At 43.8% G+C, this 23,134-nt stretch overlaps 1 protein-coding gene across 1 annotated transcript in view; it reads right to left on the reverse strand.

Moving 5' to 3' along the window:
• LOC138488874 (dynein axonemal heavy chain 11-like) overlaps positions 1-23,134 on the reverse strand; it is a 2,478,284-nt gene that overhangs the window by 2,052,877 nt on the left and 402,273 nt on the right. The window contains exon 10 of the mRNA XM_069616234.1: positions 6,069-6,207. Within this exon, the coding sequence (XP_069472335.1) occupies positions 6,069-6,207 (139 nt within the window). The remainder of the gene's footprint in view (positions 1-6,068; positions 6,208-23,134) is intronic.

Here is a 23,134-nt window from a genome sequence, read left to right on the forward strand (position 1 = left end):
TCTTGTCAGGCCTATGTGTGTGCTATGGTGCTCATGCCTGTTTCCATTTCTTGTATTTCATGTTTTTGCAGGTGACGACGCACTTGATGCTGGTGAGGTTCAAGAGATGGTGCAGACCCAGGAGGATTCTCAGCCATGACCAGGCACCAGTGGGGGACGTGGTGTGGTGGTGGGTGAAAACACTTTGGTACTGCAGACCATACTGTCGAGGTGTGCCTCTGGGTGCAGCTCCCCAGACCTCTATTCAGGTGCTGAGTCAGATGATGAGACTTATGTGCTGTCGCAGGTCAGTGCTTTTGGCAGGGATTCTGTTCTGTCCAACCCACCTGCACCAGCGGTAGAACTCTCTATGGGGATGTCAGTGTTGGTAGGTCCGCCTTTGGCGGTTACGGATGTAACACACCTGTAACAGGGTCACACTCCACATAATCTGATCCTGTTCCTGGGCCAGCAGATCAGAGGGGGAATGCAGTCCTGCAGCCTCAGGCAGTGCCAGCACAGCAAGGTGCAGATCGCCTTGCCCCGAACAGGTGTGGTGCCCGCCGACGCGGTGGCCGTGCGCCACCAGGCAATATTGTATGGGAAAACTCCATGTACAGTATGGCAACCCAACAGGCAGGATCAGTAGAAATGATGGCTCAGGCAATAGAGAGGGTGGCCACTTCCATTATCCTCCCTGAAAGGCAGATGGAGCAACAACAGCAGGCAACAGACTCCATTTGCCAATCACACAGGGAAGACATGTTGGCGTCCAACAGGGACCGACGGGCGGCACTGGAGACTCTGCTCGAATCCATATCAATAGAGTCACATGGCCACAGGGAAGCCCTGAGGGTGGAACTCCATAACCTCAGGCAGGGTCTGCTTGAACTTGAGGCTTCCCGAAATGTTAGGGCAGAACAGCAGCTGGAGCAGCTCACACGTTCGCTCTCAGCTGAGCTGCAGGCAACACGTGAGGAAATCCAGGCATCCCGCGAGGCCATGCGTGCAGAAGTGCAGGCAACCTGTGACGTGCTGCATGGGGATCTCCGCAATTTAATCCTCCAGAATCAGACCTTCCAGACCTGCATGCTTGCTGCCATGGAGGACCATACCAGGGCTTTGCGTGGGCTGCCTCCCATAGTGCCACCACCTCCTGATGCAGCAGCAGAGGGTGAAGAGAGCGACAGCAGTTCTCCCACAATGGCATAGCCGTGCAGGCCATGAGCCCAGGGAGGTATTTCTTTTTCTGCAACATCCACGCAGGTGGGTGTTGGTGTGCACCATGTCCTCAAACCTCCTGGGTGCCCCCCGGTCCACACATGGCCATTTTTGATTATTTTTTTTTTACAGTGTGTTGCCTTGTGTGGCTCCCGTGGGCATCCACTGTATTCTGGCTGGGCATATGCAGGCTTGTCCTGAGTTTGGGTTAGATGCTTGGGTTCGTGACACACACACCCCTCGTGCTTCCCATTTCCATGGGCTTGCAAAGGGTGTGACCAAGTGACAGTGATTTACACAGTGACATTGGGCTCCCATGAGCTGTGTGGGCAGTCTGTAGTCAATACTGTGTGTACATCCCTAGTGGGTTTTGTTGTTGTACTGTACACTGCATGGTGTATTGATATGTGCTTGTGCATCCATGTCTTCCTCCTAATTTGCAGGTTCCTTCCTCATGTCTTCACAAGGCCGTCTCCTTTGCAGATGGAGTTCATGTTGTATGCAGTACACTGACACATTTGCGTGGCAGCAACACTCTACAGTTGGAAGGGGTCGATGTGCTGGCTTATTCAGGTTGTAAAACTACCACTACTTTGACTTACTACTGTCATGTTTTTGCAATGTTTCATGGTATGTTGCTGTATTGTGTTGGTGGTAAGTATTTGTCCATGTGTGCTGTTTGTTATTGATTACTGGGAGCATATTGTATGTGGGCAGTTTCCATTTGGGACAGTGCACTTTGTGACACTTGTGTCAGGTCTTGTGCATTGCTTTGTTTGCTTTCACATTGCATGACATGCCATGGTGTGTTGGGTGGCGGAGCTGGGGAGGGGTTGGGTGACATGGCGCTATTTTCATGTTGTATTTTGCAAGGGGGTAGTCATTCATGCAGCATAAATGTGCGTGTTTTTTTGTGACACAGCATTGGTTGTCTTTCGGCAGGTAGCGATGCACACAATGTAACAATTCCAGGTGACCAATCTTAGGCTGGTATGGTTGTGACAGTTGACTCTCCCTTATGTCATCATCATTGATTGTCAGCTGGTATGTGCCAGGGCTGTGTGCACTCCACAGGGGTGTGATTTTAGGTGAAGTAATTAGCCACCAGCTGCGTACGGGCTGCCTCACCACATGCCCTTTCGCCTCCCATGCGCAGCGGCCGTGCTTGTGGTTGGGGATGTGGGGGCACCACCATGTCCACCGGCAGGCCCCGGCATGTTGCAACGTTGTGCAGGACACATGCTGCCACTATGATCCTGCACACTACTGGGGGCGCGTATAGCAGCTGCCCACCACAGAGGTCAAGGGAGCGAAAGCATAACTTGAGCACTCCGAATGTGCGCTCCACTATGCCCTGGGTTGCAATATGGCTGTGTTGTATCTTACCTCGGGTGGTGTGTTGGAGTTCCGAATTGGCGTCATCATGTGGGTGCTCAGTGAGTAGGCACTGTCCCCTGGGGAGGTGATGATCGGTATTATTAGTGGGGTTGTGACATTACTCAATATGTGACATGCATGCATGTGCAGGGGCATTTATACTCACCAAGCAGCCATGTATCGCCATGCCGCCCAGCTTCTAGGTCCCAGTTTAGGGTTGACATTCTGTAAATGAAACTGTCCTGGGTGGACCCTGGATAGATGGCATATACTGAGGTGATGATTCCCTTGGCATCACATACTACCTGCACGTTGATGGAATGCCAGTGCTTGTGGTTTCTGTAGATGTGCTCAGTTGCCCTGGGAGGACGTAGAGCCACATGGGTGCAGTCAATGGCACCTAGCACTTTGGGGAAGTGTGCCACCCCGTAAAAATCCTGGACGACAGCCTGCCTTTCTGCAGGTGTTCTGGGCACGCCCGACTGATGGGCGTGCAGTCATGATGGCGAACACCTGGTGCAGGCAGCGTGACTGCGTGGCCTGTGAGACCCCCCCACTATGGCAGTTGTCCGCTGAAATGAACCAGTGGCCAAGAAGTGCAGTACATTGACCACCTTTTCCAAGGGGCTCAGTGCTTGGGAGCACAGGGTGGGTGATGTGAGGTCATCTTCCCACTCACTCACCAGGTCGAGTATTATGTGAGGTGGAAACCTGTACCTCCCATACACCTGGTCATCAGGCATCCCAAAAAGGCTGGTTCTGGGTGTAAAAATTCTGGGCCTGACTATCCTCCTCCTGCGGTATCCCACAACCACTGCTGCGAGGAACGGTATATTCATCTTGGCGTCTGAGCTTGTTTGTTGTTTGCGCGCACTTTTATGCTGCGCAGGTCCACGTACACCTGCTTCCTGCTGGTGTCTGTGTTTCTGGATTAGCGTGTCTTTTTTGGCACATGCGTTAGCCCCATTTGATTACATGAATACGTGTTGTAGGCGCGCGTGTGGGCGTTCCGTGCATTTGCCTCCTGTACTTCCCCCGTGACACCCACATTTTCACGCGTTGTTCCCCATTCCGCCTGTTACGCCCCGTGTTACGCCTACTTTTGTTGTGTGCGCTTCACTATGTGCGCTTTCGCTGTGCGCATAACGCACACTGTTTGAAGACGTGTGCGCCAGCGTGCGCCACGCAGGATTTTAGTGCACATCCATGGATTTACACGCGCACGGACTTCCATGAATCGCTGAGTGCGGGTTTCGCTGCGTTTTTCGCACTTGCGCTGAGATTCGCACGCTTGCGCAGGAATTTTCAGCGCACATTAATTCCATGAATCGGCCTGTATGCCTATCTTGGTCTTATCTTTGATGGTGTTCCTTCTGCTCGCTCTCAAATGTCCAAAATTGTACAAAAATTAACATCAGCGATTTGCCAGTCAGAATTTATTCTGTTTAAGTACGGTAAATTTTCTATTAAGTCGACTGTTATATTTCGGACCCAAAACATGGTAGCTACCATACTCTATGGTTTAGAAACTCAAAAAATAATCCAACCGACTTTTCTGAATCAACTGGAACCAAAATTCCGGCAGGAAGTCCTTCATTTACCTCAGTGCATCCCAGGTCCCTGGATGTGCTATGAGCTAGGATTATCATCTCTAACGGCCATGTATAACTGGCAATTATGCAGTCTTTTTCGAAAATGTTTATTTTCTGCTATGAATGAATCTACATTGGCAATTGTATCAAGTTATCTGTTGTCCTCCTCACATGAATTTCCGAAACAGTGGTCCAAGAAGATCATGATGTGATGGATAATGCAGACATTACAATTGATACTCTTGTGTTCAATCCAGACCAAGCAAAGAAAAAACTCTACATGATGGAGCTGCCTGTTTGAAATTCAAAGATTTTAACCCTCACCTATTTGGCCCAAAAAAATGTAGAGAGATTGAACCTTATCTTTGTAAAACCCCCTCTCCTTCAACAAGAAATGGCATTTTACGTTACCGGTTCAACCTATGGCCGACTCGTGACGTACAAGCAGGTAGAAAGCTGATTAACAATGAGAACAATTGGTGTCACTTTTGTAATAACCATACCATCAAGGAAACCCTGGAACATGTAATCGTTGATTGCCCAGAACTCAAGTATTTGAGACAAAAACATTTCTCCAATCACATGACCTGTTTTGCACAAATTAAGCCACAAAACAGATGGGTTGCAATAATAGCCACTAATATCATGAACATTAGAACAGCCACAGATAATTTCTTAAAAGATTTAAAATTGGAGTAAAAGTTGCAAACTTGCTATAGTAAATAATGATTTTTAAATCGATATAACATGTATAATATTATGTAAGATTCCACACAGAGAGAAATGTCGAGAGAAACTTTATCGCATCCTATGTGAAAAAATTGTTGATTGTATTTCAAGAGAATATCACTATTGGTGTGTTTTAGGTACATTTTATTTGTTTTCTCCTTTAGATGGACTTCGAGATTCATTTTTTATATCCTGTCTCAAATTAATGTGGCTTTTTTTGTTGTTTAAATATGTTTGTTGTTTAATATGTTTGTTAATTCATTTCTCTATTCTGTAATGAATTGAAAAAGTTGATTAATTTCAGCTAAATTCAATAAAAAAATGTAAAACAATTGGTGTGGACTACACCTTATAGCAGGTGAAAGAAGAAATACAGTTCAGTGAGGGGGTCTGTTGCTTACCTGGTCTGAGGGGGTCTCTTGCGTACCTGATCCTTACACTTATAACATACAGGATACCCTTTGCTTGTGCTTCACACTGGCTTTGGCTGCACTTCGACTTCTGGTGTGATTTCAGTGGTAGTTGGGTATGTTCAAATATCCCAGGGGATTGTGGAAGTTGTGCTCAACTGATTGGAGAGGAAGTGATATAGTACCATACGACAATTACTCTAAACCTCCCCTCCAATTGAAATGTTTTCACAGCTTGTTGATAAAATCTCAGATGATTTTCATGTTGACAGTACAAGTGCAGTCATTTTCCTGATATTGTATTTAAATTACTCTCACTGCAATACGTTTACATTGAAGCATATTGTTTTTATATGGAATTCTTCAGTACATGTAGGAAAGGAAAAGGGCAATAAAGGAGGAAAGAAATAAAAAAAGACAATAAGAGGTGAAAGAAAGAAAAAATGAAATAAGAGATGAAAAAAGAAAGGACGGAAAGAAGAAAGGGAGGGAGGGAAAAAGGAAGGAAGGTAGGAGGGAGGGCAGGAGGGAGAGAGTGATTGAGGGAGGGAAGTACAGTGGGGTAGGCAGGTCATGTTTCAGTCTCGCTCTCTCATTGGCAAAACCAAAGAAGTCTGTTACACAAGTGCAACTATAAATACCCTGGTCATTGAAATATTTTAACAGATTCGGGAAGCCTACATTGACAAACACAACATAATTATAGTTTGTATACCTTTATAACAGAGAATTGACACAGTAGTATTCATGGCCTAATTACCTGTTTTGAAAGTAGCTCACGGCACAGCGTGTAGAGACTGATAAACTTTCTGGCAAGAAGCCTGGCATCTACAAATCCTTCTGCCACCAACATTATTTCACATATAAGCTCAAAGTCTGGAATCACCATTGCACATGGTCTGTAAATAAAAATAAACATTTTACATAAGCACGTTTACTTAACTGTATTCCGTTAATTCCCCCCGTGTGTAAGCATTCTTGTCAATTATTAAAGCATTATCCAAATGATTTTAATTTGAATACTCAAATCGTAGTTTTAGAAACAAAAGTAATTGGACATCTTTGCTAAAATAGACACAAAAGTCAACTACTACTTCCTTCTGTCGTAATGTCCATCCCCAGAATTTTCTGCATTTAGACCTCGATGCATGGGCTCTCGTGCACAAAATGAATCAAACTGGTTTTGCAGTTGTTTGGTCTGGTTGAGTCTGGAAGTTGTAGCTTTTTATTTATTTTCAACTATTGCAACTCGGAGGCAGGGCCCAAACCAATTTGCCATATGTGGGCTGTGCTTGTTTTCTACGCTGTGGCCACATCGTTCTACCATCCTAGTGTTTTGTGAGATAATACTTAAGCAATATGGCCCGAGCGGTGGGGGTGATTACCGAGTCAGGTAATGCCCCAGAGTCCATAGTTATCGCGAGGGCCTTAACGAAGGCCCTGGGGCATTACCTGACTCGGTAATGACCCTGCCGCGAATGGGCATATTTCTATTAGTACCCAGGCCCACAAGATCTGCGAGACCGGTACTAAAAGCTTTTTTTTCTGTCCGGAAACGCTGTGGCATTTTGGAATAGAAAAAAAAAATGACTGAGAAAATAGCCGCTGGGGAAGGGAAAACAGAGTCCGTTTACCCTTTCCATGGCGGCCATCGGGAGCGGACGCGCTGGGAACAGTTCTGTTCCCAGCGCGTCCGCTACCGAAAAAATAAAGAGAAGAAGGTAAGTGGGGTTGGGAGGGCAGGGGGGGAAGAGGAAGGGAGAAAAAAAAAAAGAAAAACAAAAAACATACCTGGGTCCCCGGCGGGGAAGATGGAAGCCTCCAGCCGTGTTGAGGCTTGGCGCGGGAATAGCCCCGCTTCTAGTCTCCACACAGCTGGAGGCTGCCATCCTCCGCCGCTAGGGACAAAGCAAGCAGAAGGTAAGTGTGGTTTTAGGGGAGAGGAAAAACAACAAAAAAATTCATACCTGAATCCCCAGCGGGGGGCAAAGGTGGCCTCCAGCCGTGTGGAGGCTCGGAGCGGGGATGGCCCCGCTTCGAGCCTCTTCATTGGCTGAGGGGCTGCCATGTTCTGTTTCCAGCGCGTCCACTACCGTAAAAATAAAGAGAAGAAGGTAAGTGGGGTTGGGAAGGCGGGGGGGAAGAGGAAGGGAGAAAAAAAAAGAAAAACAAAAAACATACCTGGGTCCCCGGCGGGGAAGATGGAACCCTCCAGCCGTGTGGAGGCTTGGCGCGGGGATGGCCCCGCTTCCAGTCTCCACACAGCTGGAGGCTGCCATCCTCTGCCGCTAGGAACAAAGCAAGCAGAAGGTAAGTGCGGTTGGGAGGGACGGTGGTTAGGGGAGAGGAAAAACAACAAAAAAATCCATACCTGAATCCCCAGCGGGGGGCAAAGGCGGCCTCCAGCCGCGTGGAGGCTCGGAGCGGGATGGCCCCCGCTTCGAGCCTCTTCATTGGCTGATGGGCTGCCATGCCCACGCCGGGGACAAAGGCGTGGAATCCGAGGGATAATGCCCTGGCGAGGCCCAATCAGAATGGTTCTTTCATTCTGATTATCCCTCACCGGGTACTAATATATTTTACTTGGTCTGACTGAAAGACTGACTGGTATTGGAATTCAGAAAAGCAGTGAGTAAAATGAAGCAGGGCATTAATGTTAATTTCTGATAGGTCAACGCAAACCTTTACTACATGGCACCTCGCTAGACACTCTCCTTTTTTTAGTCAGTTTATAAATCTTTTTCTGGCCATGGGCTGACCAGTGGGTGCAACATTCCTTTGACAGGTAATTCAAGGTTTCCAGGGAAAGGATACAACAAAATAATGCTGTTTGCGGCCTCACAACTGTGCCTGAATCCGATGTGATGTGGAGTGGGTGTAACGTCGCGTAGGTTGATCTCTTGTCCTAGGTGAAGTGAAGCTCCATTGATCAGGACGTTCGTTAGAGGTATCCTGCAGGAACAATGTCAGTAATCACTGGAACGGTTGTACAGGATAGGAGAGGCAGAACGCCCATGGCAGATCAGAAAGATGCAATCTTTTGCTCCTAAAAGGTCATATTGCCCTTCAGCTATTATCTTTGTGTACAAGTAAAGTGACTGTACATCACGAGTTTGAATGCACCTGTGTGCACATTGGGCTGTGTGGGTATGGTAGGTTTGTAATCCGCACTTAGGCTTCTATAATTCGAAGATAATATACTTCAATATTTAGTTTTTGTTTTTTTTCATTGATTTAATACCATGTCCGTTTTTGATTTTGGGTAGTGCCAGCATTCTCCATTTGGAGGCATGTGCAATTGTTTTGCCCATATCCGGGCTTTCTCAAGGCACAGAGTTGTATTTGAGTCACACAATTTATAAGTGTGACATAATTATTACATTCCATACACATTACTTTCAAACACTTTCAAACACAAACACATACACTGCTCATGAATGTTATTTATTGTTAGTTCTAATTTACAAGCAATATCTTTCTTACTTGCCATTACATGTCATACTGTTGCTTCCCAGTACTAACACATACATATTTTGGAACAGTGTTGAATTCTAAATGTTTACATCCCAGAACGGGTATCCATAGGTTAGTAGCTCTGTAGGGAGAAAAGGGAAGGATACGAGCTGAGAGTGCGTTCATTAGATTAGGGTTAAATCTAAGATTGCTGATTCACTATTGTCATCTCATGTCATAGGTCCTTAGTCATCCCTTACCTATTATCATCAGTTTCCAATAGTCTTCTCTTTGGCTGTCGATCCCTACTTTGATCTTTAAGTTTCTAACCTTAATTGGTATCTATAAAAATATTCCACATTGTATTTCTTAAAATATTATTTGGATAATTAAGCTGCATTTAAATCAGACCTCACTTTACAAATGGGTCATTACGTAGTTGATTCTGTACCTTAGTCTTGTTAGATAGGCGTCTTCTCTGTTTTAGGGGTTCTATTTCATTAGTAGCATTATGACAAGTGAACCTAAGAAAATGAAATTCAAAATTGGAGACCGCCATATATGAGGTCCTAAAAATTATTTAAGAATTATTTGCAAAGTGTTTAAATAACTGTAATTCCCATCAATCGTGGGGTTCCAAGAAAGTATCACATCTTTCTCTTAAGTTTAAAGTTTTTTATGTGCTTCTTAAATTAGTTTGACCTCAAAAAACAAGACTTTGATCAGTCTATTTTGACCATTATTTCATCTAAATGGACCCAAGGTATCTCCCACTCATGCATCTTTGTTCACCTTACCTTTAAAACCCTGTTTAGTCCATGAGTGATGTGGATTCTTTCAAGATGGTGGCACTCCGTGTGTATTAGGATCGCCTCCATCCTGAAATGATCTTTTTATGCCAAAATGATGTCATGAAGTCATCACGTTGTTGCACGATGACGTCATTATCGTCAGCATCTGATTGTAATGTTTCTACAGTTGGCGTTGCAGATAGGATGGTTGATGGTCAAATTGTATAAACAAGTTTCTCATTTAGTTGAACGGTGCCAGCACCATTTTCAAATATAATAGAATGGGTGTTTCACAGATTGACATTATAAGATCTAAATTACTGGATTCATTTTTTTTTATAAATCTTGCATCTCTCGTGAGGAAATCATTGATTGGCAATTTGAGGTAGTAATTAGTATTAACTTTCTTGTTGGGTAAAGCCTAGTAGATTGCAGTGTGCATAATTATGTTTGTTAGTTTTAGCTAGTCCATCCAGCATTTATCATCCATTATGGGTGAGTGCTTTAAAGGAGTCAATTCATTTGTTAGTCATTGCATATCCCATCTATATTATCGGTTCACACATCCCGTCTACATGAAGCAGTTCGATGTTCGTACAATAACACTTCTTAAAGATGGCAGGTTCCCTTTAGCCATTACATGATTATTGAAATTGCTGTTATTTATTCTACATGTGATCCTTCCAAATTAGTGGATTCCAGCTGTACTTAAATTATAGCAAACCTTAGGAGTTGCTTCCTTGGTTGTTAGAATTAAATGGTTGGTATTAAGTGCCTTGCTAGGTGTTGTATTGATAGTTACATGTAACAACATTTTTCACTAGTCTTGGTTTGCTTGTCCAATAATTAGCTCCCAAAGTGGCGGGGCGCTGTTGGAGGTCAATCTATTCATCAATCTATTCATCACATTTTATTCTAGAGACTGGCCAGTCCCAGGTGAGTCAACCAAGAATGGTTGACCCCACCCAGTTCCATATTTCGAATATAGGCTGTTATCCTGATGATTTATTATCCTGATGATTTAGTTAATTAATGTTCATTCTGTTGGATAGTCTTAGGGTTGGTCCGTCTTAGTTTTATGATCCCCATAGCTGGTGTGTGTTAAGAAAGGAAGAAGGCAATGAATGTGGCAAGGGAAATGAGCACGGAATCGCACAGTGAACAACTTTGAATCTAACAACGTGCATACAATACCCAAGACTCATGTATACTAAAACCCAGGAGTGCAAATAGAGTGAAACAATAATACCAATATATGAAAAGGGATGTGGGGTAAGCACTTAGAACCTCCTTATGATTGAAAGGAAAGTCGGCAAACTCCTTACCCACTATGGTATTACAGATACTGACAGCGCTAAGCCCACGTAGAGGGCAAGCAAGGACAGGATCTGTGAGCTGACACTCTGGATGATACTGAATAAGGAACTTAGAAACAGTACTCACGAGGACCGGAAAGACCACTTGAATGTCAGTAAACCCACAAACCCAGTTGATCAAACAGGGACCCAGAAGGCTATAACGGCAATGGGTGGAGGATAACTAAATACATAAGACCCAAGTCAAGGGGCAAGTAGGAATTGTGATTATAGAATAGTGAGGAAAACAAAATGCATTCACACAGGGACTAGTTACAACAGCACCCCACACCTAATAATCAATGGGAAATAAATGCAGAAGTGCAATGGAAAACATGGAATGGATCCCAATAGAAAGTAAGGATCAGGGGCAGGGAAAATTATATCACAAAAGGAAACCTTTCCCACCCATCCAAGGAGAAAAGGCAGGAAGCTAAATCTAAAAGTGGAAAGACTAATGCATCAAGGTTTTCAGTAGCAAAGGACAGCATCAAAGAAACAGAGAACAAAGGCAAATTGGGCTGCATCAAAGGGTAAAGCACAGAGAAAGGCTGCCTGCAGACAGAAGAAGGCAGAAAGGGAAATCCAGAAAGCAGAAATCAATTAAGCACATGAATCTGAAATCCAGGGCAGAGTAACAAGAAACAGGAACTAGGAACTAGGCACAAAAGCTAGGAACAAGGAACAAGGGACCAGTCACAACAGGAACACTGCAACAATGACCAGCGCTGGACTGAAGCAAACTGAGGCTTTTAAAGCTGCTTAACGAGCACACCCCTCAGGTGTGCCGCCTGCTGCACCTGCAGCCACAGGTGTTGCCTATCCTCCACCCAACCTTGTCCTGCAAGGGAGGAGGTGAAGCAGTGAGCCAGGCATTCTGGGAAGCATAGTCATTAGATTAAAGTAGCATGCTGGCTGCCAAAAACCTGGAATGGATCCGGAAGGGAAGTAACTTGGAAAATAAGGTTTTAGCGCTCCCAATTCATCACAGCACTGTAGAATAAGGTTCGGAGGAAATGTCCAGTAGGGAATAAACCCCAAAACATGCCCCCAAGTGGCGGGAACGGGAGCGAAGGGAGCGAGCCGTGACAGTATACCCCCTCCCAAGGCCGACTCCAGGCGATCGTCACCCGCACAAAACATCTTCCTTCCATGACAGGAGCGCTTTGTCTTCGGAGGTGGCACTGACGGAAACGATGACCCGCGGGCAAAAGCAGAAGGACTGGAATGAATAGAATCAGGCCGCAGTCTAGAAGAGCCATAGGCAGGTTTTCGGTGAGGAAGAGACTCATGGGTCGAAGAAAGGCATGAAGGACTTGCAGGACCCGAAGCAGAGTTGGAAGGTCCAGGAAGCTCAGACACTGGGAGCGAACACTCATACATCATTGAGGAGGGAGGCAGGTGGTGCAACATGCTTTAGACAATGGTAGATGCTCTGGTAGCCTCCCTGCCGAGAGCGGACACACAGGAGGTGAGAAAATAGCAGGTTTCAGGAAATGTTCATGTTCAGAAAAAGAAGGTGGCGGCCGAGGTAGAGGTTCAGATCTTCTCCCGTCATCCATCTGGGTAAAGGCCTGTGGTTGAGGGTGACCAAGGTTCGACTGCATCTGTTCCACGCCTTGGGGGCCTGGAAGTCCAATGGGTTGTACGAGGCTGGCACTCCTGCTAACAGTCATGTAGCCACCTTGTTGCACGTGGGATACAACCGCAGGGACGTTTGGCATACCGATAGGAGTGATAGACGCAGTACTTGGTACATCAGGCACACTTGCAGCAGGAGCAATAACAGGCACATCTTGAACTGCAGCAGTCATACCCTTCCTTTGGCTACTTGCACCCGACTGCTGCTGCAGCTGGGGGGCCGTGCCCGTCCCCTCCCTCAAGCTCATGTGGGATCCGGCAACAAGAAAGCTGTCAAGCGGCTGATCCAAACCAGCCCCCAAATGCGAACCGCCCAGCCCACTATCCTGGTCGGCTACTTGTTCGGTGACTGGGCCATGGCGGATGGTATCCGTCTCCCTCTCGTAACACTCCAGGCAAGTCCAACGGCCTCGCATGTAAGGCCCTCCCGAGTCGTGATCCAGCTTGATGTTTCTGAAGAGAGAGCTGGCAGAAGTCTCAGACTCAGATGTTGCATATTCGGGAGGCGCTGATGCTACAGTCAAGCAGTTGGGAGAATCAACTTGTGTAAAAGGCAGGCATTCTGGTGATCCCCCTGAAGCATAAGAAGGGCAGGCTGGACGTTCCTCCGTAATAAATGGTTGGGATTCAGGAGGTAACTCTGAAGTAGAAGAATATGCAACATGATCAGACAGAGTAGACAGGTGCACATCCGATATTGGCAGCGAGGCTGAGGAGGATACAGGTCTCTCATGAACTGAAGCCAAACTAGCAGTAGGCTCTGGGACTGAAGACATGCACTCAGGATGTGCTACCGGAGGCTCCATGGCTGAAGGATAATCAGCTGGATGAGTCACTGTAGCCGAAAACAGGCATGCCAGAGGAAATTCTGAGGCTGGGGGCATGCAAGCTGGAGCCGTCTCGTTAGCTGAAGACAAACTTGTCAAGGTCTTTGGCTCTGACCATGTACATGGTGAAGGCTCTTGAGTGACTGGCAGACATAGCAATTGTTCATTGATTGAAGACACGTGTGTCAACGATGACTGCAGAGCCGTGGACTGGATAATCGAAGAGTCAATGGTTGTAGGAGGACAGACTGAAGTCCCAGAAGTCGAGAGACACATTTGTGGCTCAGGAATGGAAAGCACCTTTAGGGCGGTTGACTCCTTGGCACCAGTAACCAAAGACTGAGCTGTACCCATGCCGTCCCTCTCCTTAGTGGATGACACAGAGTCTCTTCCTTTGTAGAAGTCAAAATCAACCAGAGGAATCACCATAGTAAAGTCTCTGTCAATCAGGATTTCGTCAAATGTCCCTGTTTTAGCTTCTGAAAGTGGCATATTACCAATCAACAGTTCAGGAATCGCCTGCCGGGTCCTTGGTTCAGTATACTGTGGAATGAGTCCATCAAAACAAGAATTCTGTACTGTCTTTGACTGTTCGTTGTGACAAAAATTGGCAGAAGGAGGAGCGAACACAGAGGTAGTATTGTTTTCCACATCAGCTTGAATGTCTACTTCAGTCTCAGCAGCTAGATCAAGGGCAGAACCTAAGCCTACAGTAGTGACTGATTCTGTCTATGCCACCATTGTGGATTGTGTTTGGAAATCAGAAGCATGTATGTGTTCAAGCTCAGAATTATGACAAACTGCTGCACAATAAATCTTAGGTAAAGGAGTGGCTTGTAAATCTTCAGCTAACCGCAATTCCTGACAAACGGTAGAACAATTGTCAGAACCTGTGCCCTGAATAAGTGCTGTGCTAGAAAAAAGACTTCCACTCCCAATAGATTTTACATATTGACAAGTATCATGACCTACAAAATTCTCCGCACTCAGGGACTGAACACTATACACTTCATCAACGGATAAAGTTTGAGGTGTATTCAGAAAAGACTGTAAGGTTTTATTCTCCTCTAGTAAAGTAATGTATTCTTGTTTTAACTCCTTAAGTTCAGCTTTTAGCATGCCCGCCTTAACTGTACATCCCTATCAGTAGGCACAGGGGAAGGCATGGTGGCATCAGGGCTGGATCCTGCCCTAGCCATCCGGATGTGAACTGATTGTACATTGTCATTTACTGCTTGCAGGTTTTGTGATCTATACTCTCTCTTACCGACTTGGTCTGTGTTTCCCTTAAGCAGACTATTGACATCAGACCTCTTGGCATTAGGGACTACAGTAAGTACTTGTGCAGAGGAGTAAACTGTAGACTGAGGGCTGAAAACAGAAGATATGCAAGGAACCCCTCCATTCTTTATGTTTGAATCATGAAACTGTTCAATCTGAGATAAAGCACAACCGGAATCATGGGGTTCAGCAACAGAGGTACTCGTGTGTAATAAATCTAGCAGTGTGTTGTTTTCCGCTGCTAAGGCTTGTGCGGACATAGAATAAGGATCAAAATTAAAGACAGAACTAGGATCAGGCAATGTACGATGGGCCATCCTGTGGGAAAAATACTTTGCACGTAAATACCAATTCGTGACAAGGAGTTCATTTAAGTCAGGATCAGTGATTTGATTGTCACAGGTAAACGTAAGGGAAGCTTTCTGTACAAACTTGTTAGTGGCCTTGCTGCCTTTCTTTCTTAAACTGGCCATATTCAAACGGGAATAACGGCTGGTCATTCTGTTAAGAAAGGAAGAAGGCAATGAATGTGGCAAGGGAAATGTGCACGGAATCGCACAGTGAACAACTTTGAATCTAACAACGTGCATACAATACCCAAGACTCGTGTATACTAAAACCCAGGAGTGCAAATAGAGTGAAACAATAATACCAATATATGAAAAGGGATGTGGGGTAAGCACTTAGAACCTCCTTATGACTGAAAGGAAAGTCGGCAAACTCCTTACCCACTATGCTATTAGATACTGACAGCGCTAAGCCCACGTAGAGGGCAAGCAAGGACAGAATCTGTGAGCTGACACTCTGGATGATACTGAATAAGGAACTTAGAAACAGTACTCACGAGGACCGGAAAGACCACTTGAATGTCAGTAGACCCACGAAGCCAGTTGATCAAACAGGGACCCAGAAGGCTATAACAGCAAAGGGTGGAGGATAACTAAATACATAAGACCCAAGTCAAGGGGCAAGTAGGAATTGTGATTATAGAATAGTGAGGAAAACAAAAGGCATTCACACAGGGACTAGTTACAACAGCACCCCACACCTAACAATCAATGGGAAATAAATGCAGAAGTGCAATGGAAAACATGGAATGGATCCCAATAGAAAGTAAGGATCAGGGGCAGGGAAAATGATATAACAAAAGGAAACCTTTCCCACCCATCCAAGGAGAAAAGGCAGGAAGCTAAATCTAAAAGTGGAAAGACTAATGCATCAAGTTTTTCAGTAGCAAAGGACAGCATCAAAGAAACAGAGAACACAGGCAAATTGGGCTCCATTAAAGGGTAAAGCACAGGGAAAGGCTGCCTGCAGACAGAGGAAGACAGAAAGGGAAATCCAGAAAGCAGAAATCAATTAAGCACATGAATCCAAAATCCAGGGCAGAGGAACAAGAAACAGGAACTAGGAACTAGGCACAAAAGCTAGGAACAAGGAACAAGGGACCAGTCACAACAGGAACACTGCAACAATGACCAGCGCTGGACTGAAGCAAACTGAGGCTTTTAAAGCTGCTTAACGAGCACACCCCTCAGGTGTGCCGCCTGCTGCACCTGCAGCCACAGGTGTTGCCTATCCTCCACCCAACCGTGTCCAGCAAGGGAGGAGGTGAAGCAGTGAGCCAGGCATTCTGGGAAGCATAGTCATTAGATTAAAGTAGCATGCTGGCTGCCAAAAACCTGGAATGGATCCGGAAGGGAAGTAACTTGGAAAATAAGGTTTTAGCGCTCCCAATTCATCACAGCACTGTAGCATAAGGTTCGGAGGAAATGTCCAGTAGGGAATAAACCCCAAAACATGCCCCCAAGTGGCGGGAACGGGAGCGAAGGGAGCGAGCCGTGACAGTGTGGAGCATAAGAATGTTACCAGTATGTTGTCAATCCTATGAGTCCCTTGAGTCCCTCTCAATGTTATAGTCCTTCTAACTGGTTTGAAGCAAATTGGGTTCCAACTTGCTGTCCATCCTATTGTTCCTTTGAGTTGGTTGGTTTTAGTCAGCTGTGTTTTTGATCTGTCATGTTGTCCTAGGGTTAGTCCTTCTCAGTGTTATAGGGCCTCATTACACGGTAGGCGGTAAGGGTTAACGGTCACCGGTAAGGGTACCGGTGACCGTTAACCCTTACCACCTCATTACGAGGTCCCTTTGCGGGTTGGTACTTTAACGCCTGCTTTTAGCAGGCGTTAAAAAACAAACCCGCAAAGGGACCTTAGTGCTAATTACGGTACCGCAATTTGCGGTACCGTAATCAGCTCCTTCCCCATTCCCATTATACCCATGGGGGGCAAAAATGGGAATGGGGAAGGGCCTTGGTGAATGGGGAATTACCACCCCCGCTCACCTTGGAGTAGGGCGGTAATTCCGCCATTCACCAAGGAGGACACGGTAAAATACCGGCGGCAACCATGGCGCTAATAGCTAATACTGCCAACCGTGTAATGAGGCCCATAGTCCTTCTTAATGTTCTAGGTTTTTGTGGTGTTCATATATGGTTAATAAGCATGTGTTATCATACAGTGCTGGTTCTAGACATTACAAGAAGTGTTACTTTTCATTGTCAGTGTTTAGACCTTCTGAATTGTTGTTGTTTCTTGGTGACGAATGTTCTTATCTTGATCGCCCATCCAGGGGTCCGGTCTGATTTGTTTTGATCCTGAAGAATTTGGGGTCTCCCTTATTGTCATTCAGGTGTTCCTTCTGCCAGTGTTACGCTAATACAGATTTGCATTCTGGTGATGTCAGATTACCAAGATATCCCTTGAACCTTGTTCTTAATTTGCTAATTGTCCTGCGCACATATATGTTGTTAAATAAACACACGATGATATATATTACAAAGGTAGTCCAGCAATTAATAAACTCATGTATCTTGATGACCCTTCCATTGGTAATGGTGTAGCTTTGGAAGTTATTGAATGCATGTCTAAACAAGCTGCAGATTTTGCACTTGAAAAATCCATTAATTGGGTTTCCAGTTAAGATGCTAGTCTGCTGTTTGTGTCTAGTCATATCCATAAAGCTGGACCTCAGCTTAGTCCCCAAAGTAGGAGTTTTTGTGTAGGTTATGGTCGGTCTTTCCGAGATGTAATCTCTGAAGCCTGAATCCAATTGTAGTAGGTGCCAGTTCTTTTGAAAGATCCTTTGGATCATCTGGTTGTTTTTGGAGCATTGTGTGATCATTCTCACTTTGTTCCCGTCATGTTTGCTTTTCTTATTTTTGGGTGTTAACAGTTCCAATATGTTGATAGCTATTAACCTTGCTTCTAGCTTTTGTGATACCGTTTTTTGGCTATCCTTGTGTCAAGAACCTCTCTTCTATGAGCTTACATTCCAGGTTATATGTTGTTTCTTTGCTGCAGTTGTTCCTTGCTCTGGTGAATTCTGCTATCGGGATGTTATGGATAGTGCTTTTCAGATTTAACCCTAATCCAATGAACGCACTCTTTGCTCTTATCCTTCCAGGTTCTCCCTACAGAGCTACTAACCTATGTATACCCATTATGGGATGTAAAAAAATAGAATTCCACTCTGTTTAAATTTAAAAATATGTATGTGTTACTACTGTGAAGCAACAGTATGCAATGTAATGTCAAGTAAGAAAGATATTGCTTGTAAGTTTGAACTAACCATAAATATCATGCATGAGCAGTGTATGTGCTTTAAAGTAATCTGTAGGAATGTCTTAGTTATGTCACACTTATAAATTGCGTTACTCAAATACAACGGTGTGCCTTGGGAAAGCCTGGAATGGGCGAAACAGTTGCATGTGTCTCCAAATGTAAAATGTTGGCACTACTTAAAATAAAAAACTGATCTGGTATTAAACTAATGAACAAAACAAAAACTAAAGATTGAAGTATATTATTTTCGAATTATAGAAGCCTAGGTGTGCATTCCAAACCTACCATACCCACACAGCCCAATTTATACTAACCGACTGACTAGTGAATATCAGTCACTGTTAGGTTTCTGCTGCCATGCAACACTAATAATGGACCAACAAATCTTATAACATAAGAAAACAGGAGTATTTGCAAAGCGCACCTTCTCCCCTGAAAGGGGCATCATGGCGCTAAAACCATGTTTATTGTTACCCAACCTAATGGTATTCATTTCATCGACCTCAGAAGGATGAAGGGCTGAGTGGACCAGCCAGGATTCAATATAGCAAGAGTAGGGGCACTGGACAATAATCAATGTCCCTTTTCCACTTCTGAGCAAAGCCCACAAAGCGACATATCTAACCCAAACTCCTGCTTTCACCCTTTTACCGCACAAATCCCGTTTTATGTCACCTGTCCTGTTACGTTCCCCCGAGTCTACCCAACCAACTACTTCCCAATCCCTTCCAGCTGCATCCCAGCCCACAAACCCCTTCTGCAGCCCATTCCCCCGCTCCTCCTTATCTGGATCTGTGGTGCTGATACATGGTCATCTGCATAGGGCGCTGCTCTCTGCCCCACTCCTTTTAAGCAGCTTGCAATTCCAGTGTTCACCCTTGGCTTCACTTCAGGGGGGTACCCTCTTGCACCCAACCATCTGCACACTATCCACTGTGCTACGGTCACCCTCTTCCATTTGTGTGCATGCAGGGGCAATGCATTCCAGCACCAAACCTTCCTTTCCGTATAGGAAGGTCTGTCGGAGAGCAGTCACATTTGAAGTTTTGTAAATGAGACTGCACGATGGTAATGGTGATGTGTTATTTTTACTTGGTTTATAGCGGAGCTGTCACGATATCAGCACTATTTGCCAGTCAGCCTGGGGTCTGCCATGATGTGTCCTTACACCAGTTCCAATACCTCATGGACCCTTCAATGGTCCTCATTTTAGTAGACTTGGTTGCAAAAATAATTTCCCCCCAAGCCGAGAAAAACGTGCATTTATAAGAAGAAACCTAATTTATGTTTGTTATTCTGGGAGACAGAACAAAAAACTTAAAACACTCTAGTTCCAGAGTTGGGTAGCAAGAGCGTCAAGGCTGCAGTCTATCCACGGCAAGAACAGGAGTAGGGACGTGTGCCCACGTAGCAGCACATATGCCATTGGTAACAATTATCCACTTCTCTAACAGGCACCCTTCTAAGGGACAAGAACACAATAGGTTGAAGTGTGCAATCAGACACCCGGAATTAGGGTATTTTGTTGCTACTATCCATGTTATCTCATCTTTAGAAAGGGTGTTGCCACAAAATGATGAATGGCCAAAATCTGCAATGTGTGCAATAGACTATTATGAGAATCCTATATTGGTAGAGCAATATGATAGGGAGGCTTATTCCTGAAAGTAGCAAGGCGCTGTTTTTCATTGTCCCAGTAGTGGAGGTCACTGCATGGGACGGCCTCCCAACATTCGTGGTACATATACGATTTTTAAATGAAATGCAAAATGGCCTAGAGTTTATATGGAATCTTGTAAGTAGAGGATAAGCTGTAAACGTGATCAATGAGAAGGAAAAGGGAGTGAGGACCCATGATCTAAGTGAAAACCAACTATTGTAGTAGCACACTTGTCACTCTAAAGGCCTCACTACAGTTTCCCTGGTGCAGTATAAATGCTGGTATATGTGCTGTTAATTCCGGCACTGGCACTTTTACTGCACCGGGCAATTACAAGTTTGTTGGTGGGGGAACTGATATACTCCAGCCCTGAGCTGCCGGTAAATCAGTCCCCCATTGGCAAACAAATGCAGCCAATACCTACAGCGATATTACAGTTTCTGGTATTTGCTGCAATCCCCTACATGGAGTCCTATGGAATGGGGATTCCCCACCGTTGCCGACATCTGGAATATCCCAGAAATATAGGGATATCAGGCACTGGTAACGTTATGGTTAGTTTGCTGGTACACTGCCAGAATTACCATCGGTATACCGACAAACTCATTATAACCCAAATAATGTTTTTGTGTCTAAATTGGTACTGCCTTATTAGAAAATACTTTTAATAGAAAAGTAGTTATGGTATACAAGTAAACATTTTCATCCTCAAAGTGTTTAATACAATGTAAAGAAAAATATCATTTTTTGTAACTGTTTATATTAAATTGATAAGTAACACCTCTGGACTTAAGAATGGTCAGTACTAAATTGGAGGGGGTGTTTGCCAGGACTAAGATCTGGGCTTTATTTCAGAGCACCAGCACTTACTGTGTCAGACCCAGTTCAATTATGATAAAGCCTTTTACCAACTTAATTTTGTAACTGTCAGTCAGTTTTTTATTTTAATAATTTTTCTTTATTGAAATATATTAAACAGTAATAAAGTCATAGTTTTATAAACATAATGCAGTAATCCAATGGTTAGGCTATTAAATGATGATAATAAGGGGAGATACATTCTAAAGAAGATGTAAAAGAATGTAGTATATACTTATTTTGCTTATAAATTACTTAAACAATGTAGTATTATGATTGAACAAGAGAAGAAATATATAACCATATATGTGAACAACTTATCATTGAAAGATTTCTGCATTACAATAGTTTACGTACGGGGAGACAAACGTGAGACAAACGGAGAACAAACACGAGATAGAAGGGCAGGGGGAATCATGGGGAGCTAAGTAAAGAAGATAACACACTTATTGCATATAATAAAATATTCATTCAGGTATCAGGAGTTAAATACAAATATAAAAATGCTGAGAGCATCCAAGTAATGTAAAAGGTATGATGAGGTCACATTCCATGTGTGGTTACATTAAAGTGATCTAGATAGCGGATGAAAAAAGACCATTTGGCATTATACTTAGGTATAGAGTTTAGAATGTTTGCCATACACATTTCCAACCTTTGCGTGAGACAAATATTGTTCCACCAGCTTCTGGTACTCAAGGAACGAGAGTCCTTCCAATTGCCAGTTATGCTCTTCAAAGCCAGACTAATAAAGAGATTGTAGAGTTTGGTAGCTCCAGATGGTAAGTGAGTGGTAATTGCAAGGCTTCCTAAGACAATATTTATGAAGGAAAGTGGGATATCTGTGGAAAAAATAGAATTAAGGTATTTCCATACATGGTGCCAAGACTTGAAAGTATAGGGACACTTAAAATACATATGCTTGTATGAGGCGGAGGAGGCTCCACATGTCCAACATTTATCATTGTTACGTATCTTAGATGAAGATAGCTTAGCCGGTGTGATGAATGATCTATGTATAAAGAAGAAGAAATGCTGAGAGATATTTGCTGATGTAGAGATATGTTTAATCCTGTAGAAAAGGATAGACCATGTGCGATCGTCTAAAATGGGACCAAAATAATTTTTCCATTTATAGCGGCTTGTACATATCTTTAAGGATGCAATAAGAATGTTATAGAATTTTGAAGATTTTATGTCGTACTGCTTTGTAAGCAGAAGTAATCTAGGAGCATCAGGAGTTACAATGTCATTGGAGGAGGTATGAAGTGCATCAACGCAAGAGTTGACTAATTTATTGTAGAAATTGAATTCGGTATTGGGGATGGAAAATTGATGTTTGAGTTGTTGAAAAGATAGAATATAGGATTTATCTATAATTTGTTGTATGAATTGAATAATCTTTTTCAACCATGATTTTCTGTTATGCCATAGTAAAGGAGAGAGGCATTTTTTAGGAAATTTTGTATGAGGAAATAGAAAGAATTGGAGGGCAGATCTTGTGGCTCTGATTGGGTCTGATATGGTCGATGAAGAATGATTAAATATATAAATAAGGTCAGTTATTTGAGCAGTAAGTACCAAGTGTTTCTCTACAGTACATCACGTGGGAATATCTGATAATTTGGGACACGCAAACCAACATCTAGATTGTTTCAAGAGAAAAGCAGTGTGGTATACTTTAAAATCAGGAAACCTAACCCCACCTTTGTCATAGGGCGCTTTGAATTTGATCAAAGCAATTCTTTTGCTTTTGCCCTCCCCCAAAGGAAGTTTAGTAGGATTGAGTAAATAGATTTAAAAAAGGAAGGAGATATTGGAACACAAAGGAGTTGTAGATAGTATAGAATTATTGGTGACAACATGATTTTAATTGTATGAAGTCGTCCCCATCATGAAAGATACAGGAGGGACCATCTAGATGTTAATTCTTTAATCTATCTAATAAAGGTTGTGTATTAAGTTTTATGGTGTATTAGATAGTAGGAGTGAAAGGCAAACCTAGATAATTAATAGAGGAGTTACACCATTTATAAAAAAACAGTCAATGTCATGTTTAAGACAGTAGGGATGGAGGGACATCATTTCTGATTTGTCTTTGTTCAGTTTGTAACCTGACACTGAGCTAAATTGAAATAGCACGTTAATTAAATGTGTAGGAGGTGCAATTTAGGTTTCTTAATGAGAATGAGAATATCATCACCATATGTGGCTATTTTTATCTGGGAAGTACCACCAGATATACCTGGGATATTTTTCTTAGATCTGATAAGATCCAATAACGGTTCTAATGAGAGGATATATAAGATAGGTGAGAAGGGGCAACCCTATCTGGTGCC

Source organism: Ambystoma mexicanum, chromosome 9, assembly GCF_040938575.1.
Source record: "Ambystoma mexicanum isolate Mex_15411 chromosome 9, UKY_AmexF1_1, whole genome shotgun sequence".
In the NCBI taxonomy this organism is placed as follows: Eukaryota; Metazoa; Chordata; class Amphibia; order Caudata; family Ambystomatidae; genus Ambystoma; species Ambystoma mexicanum.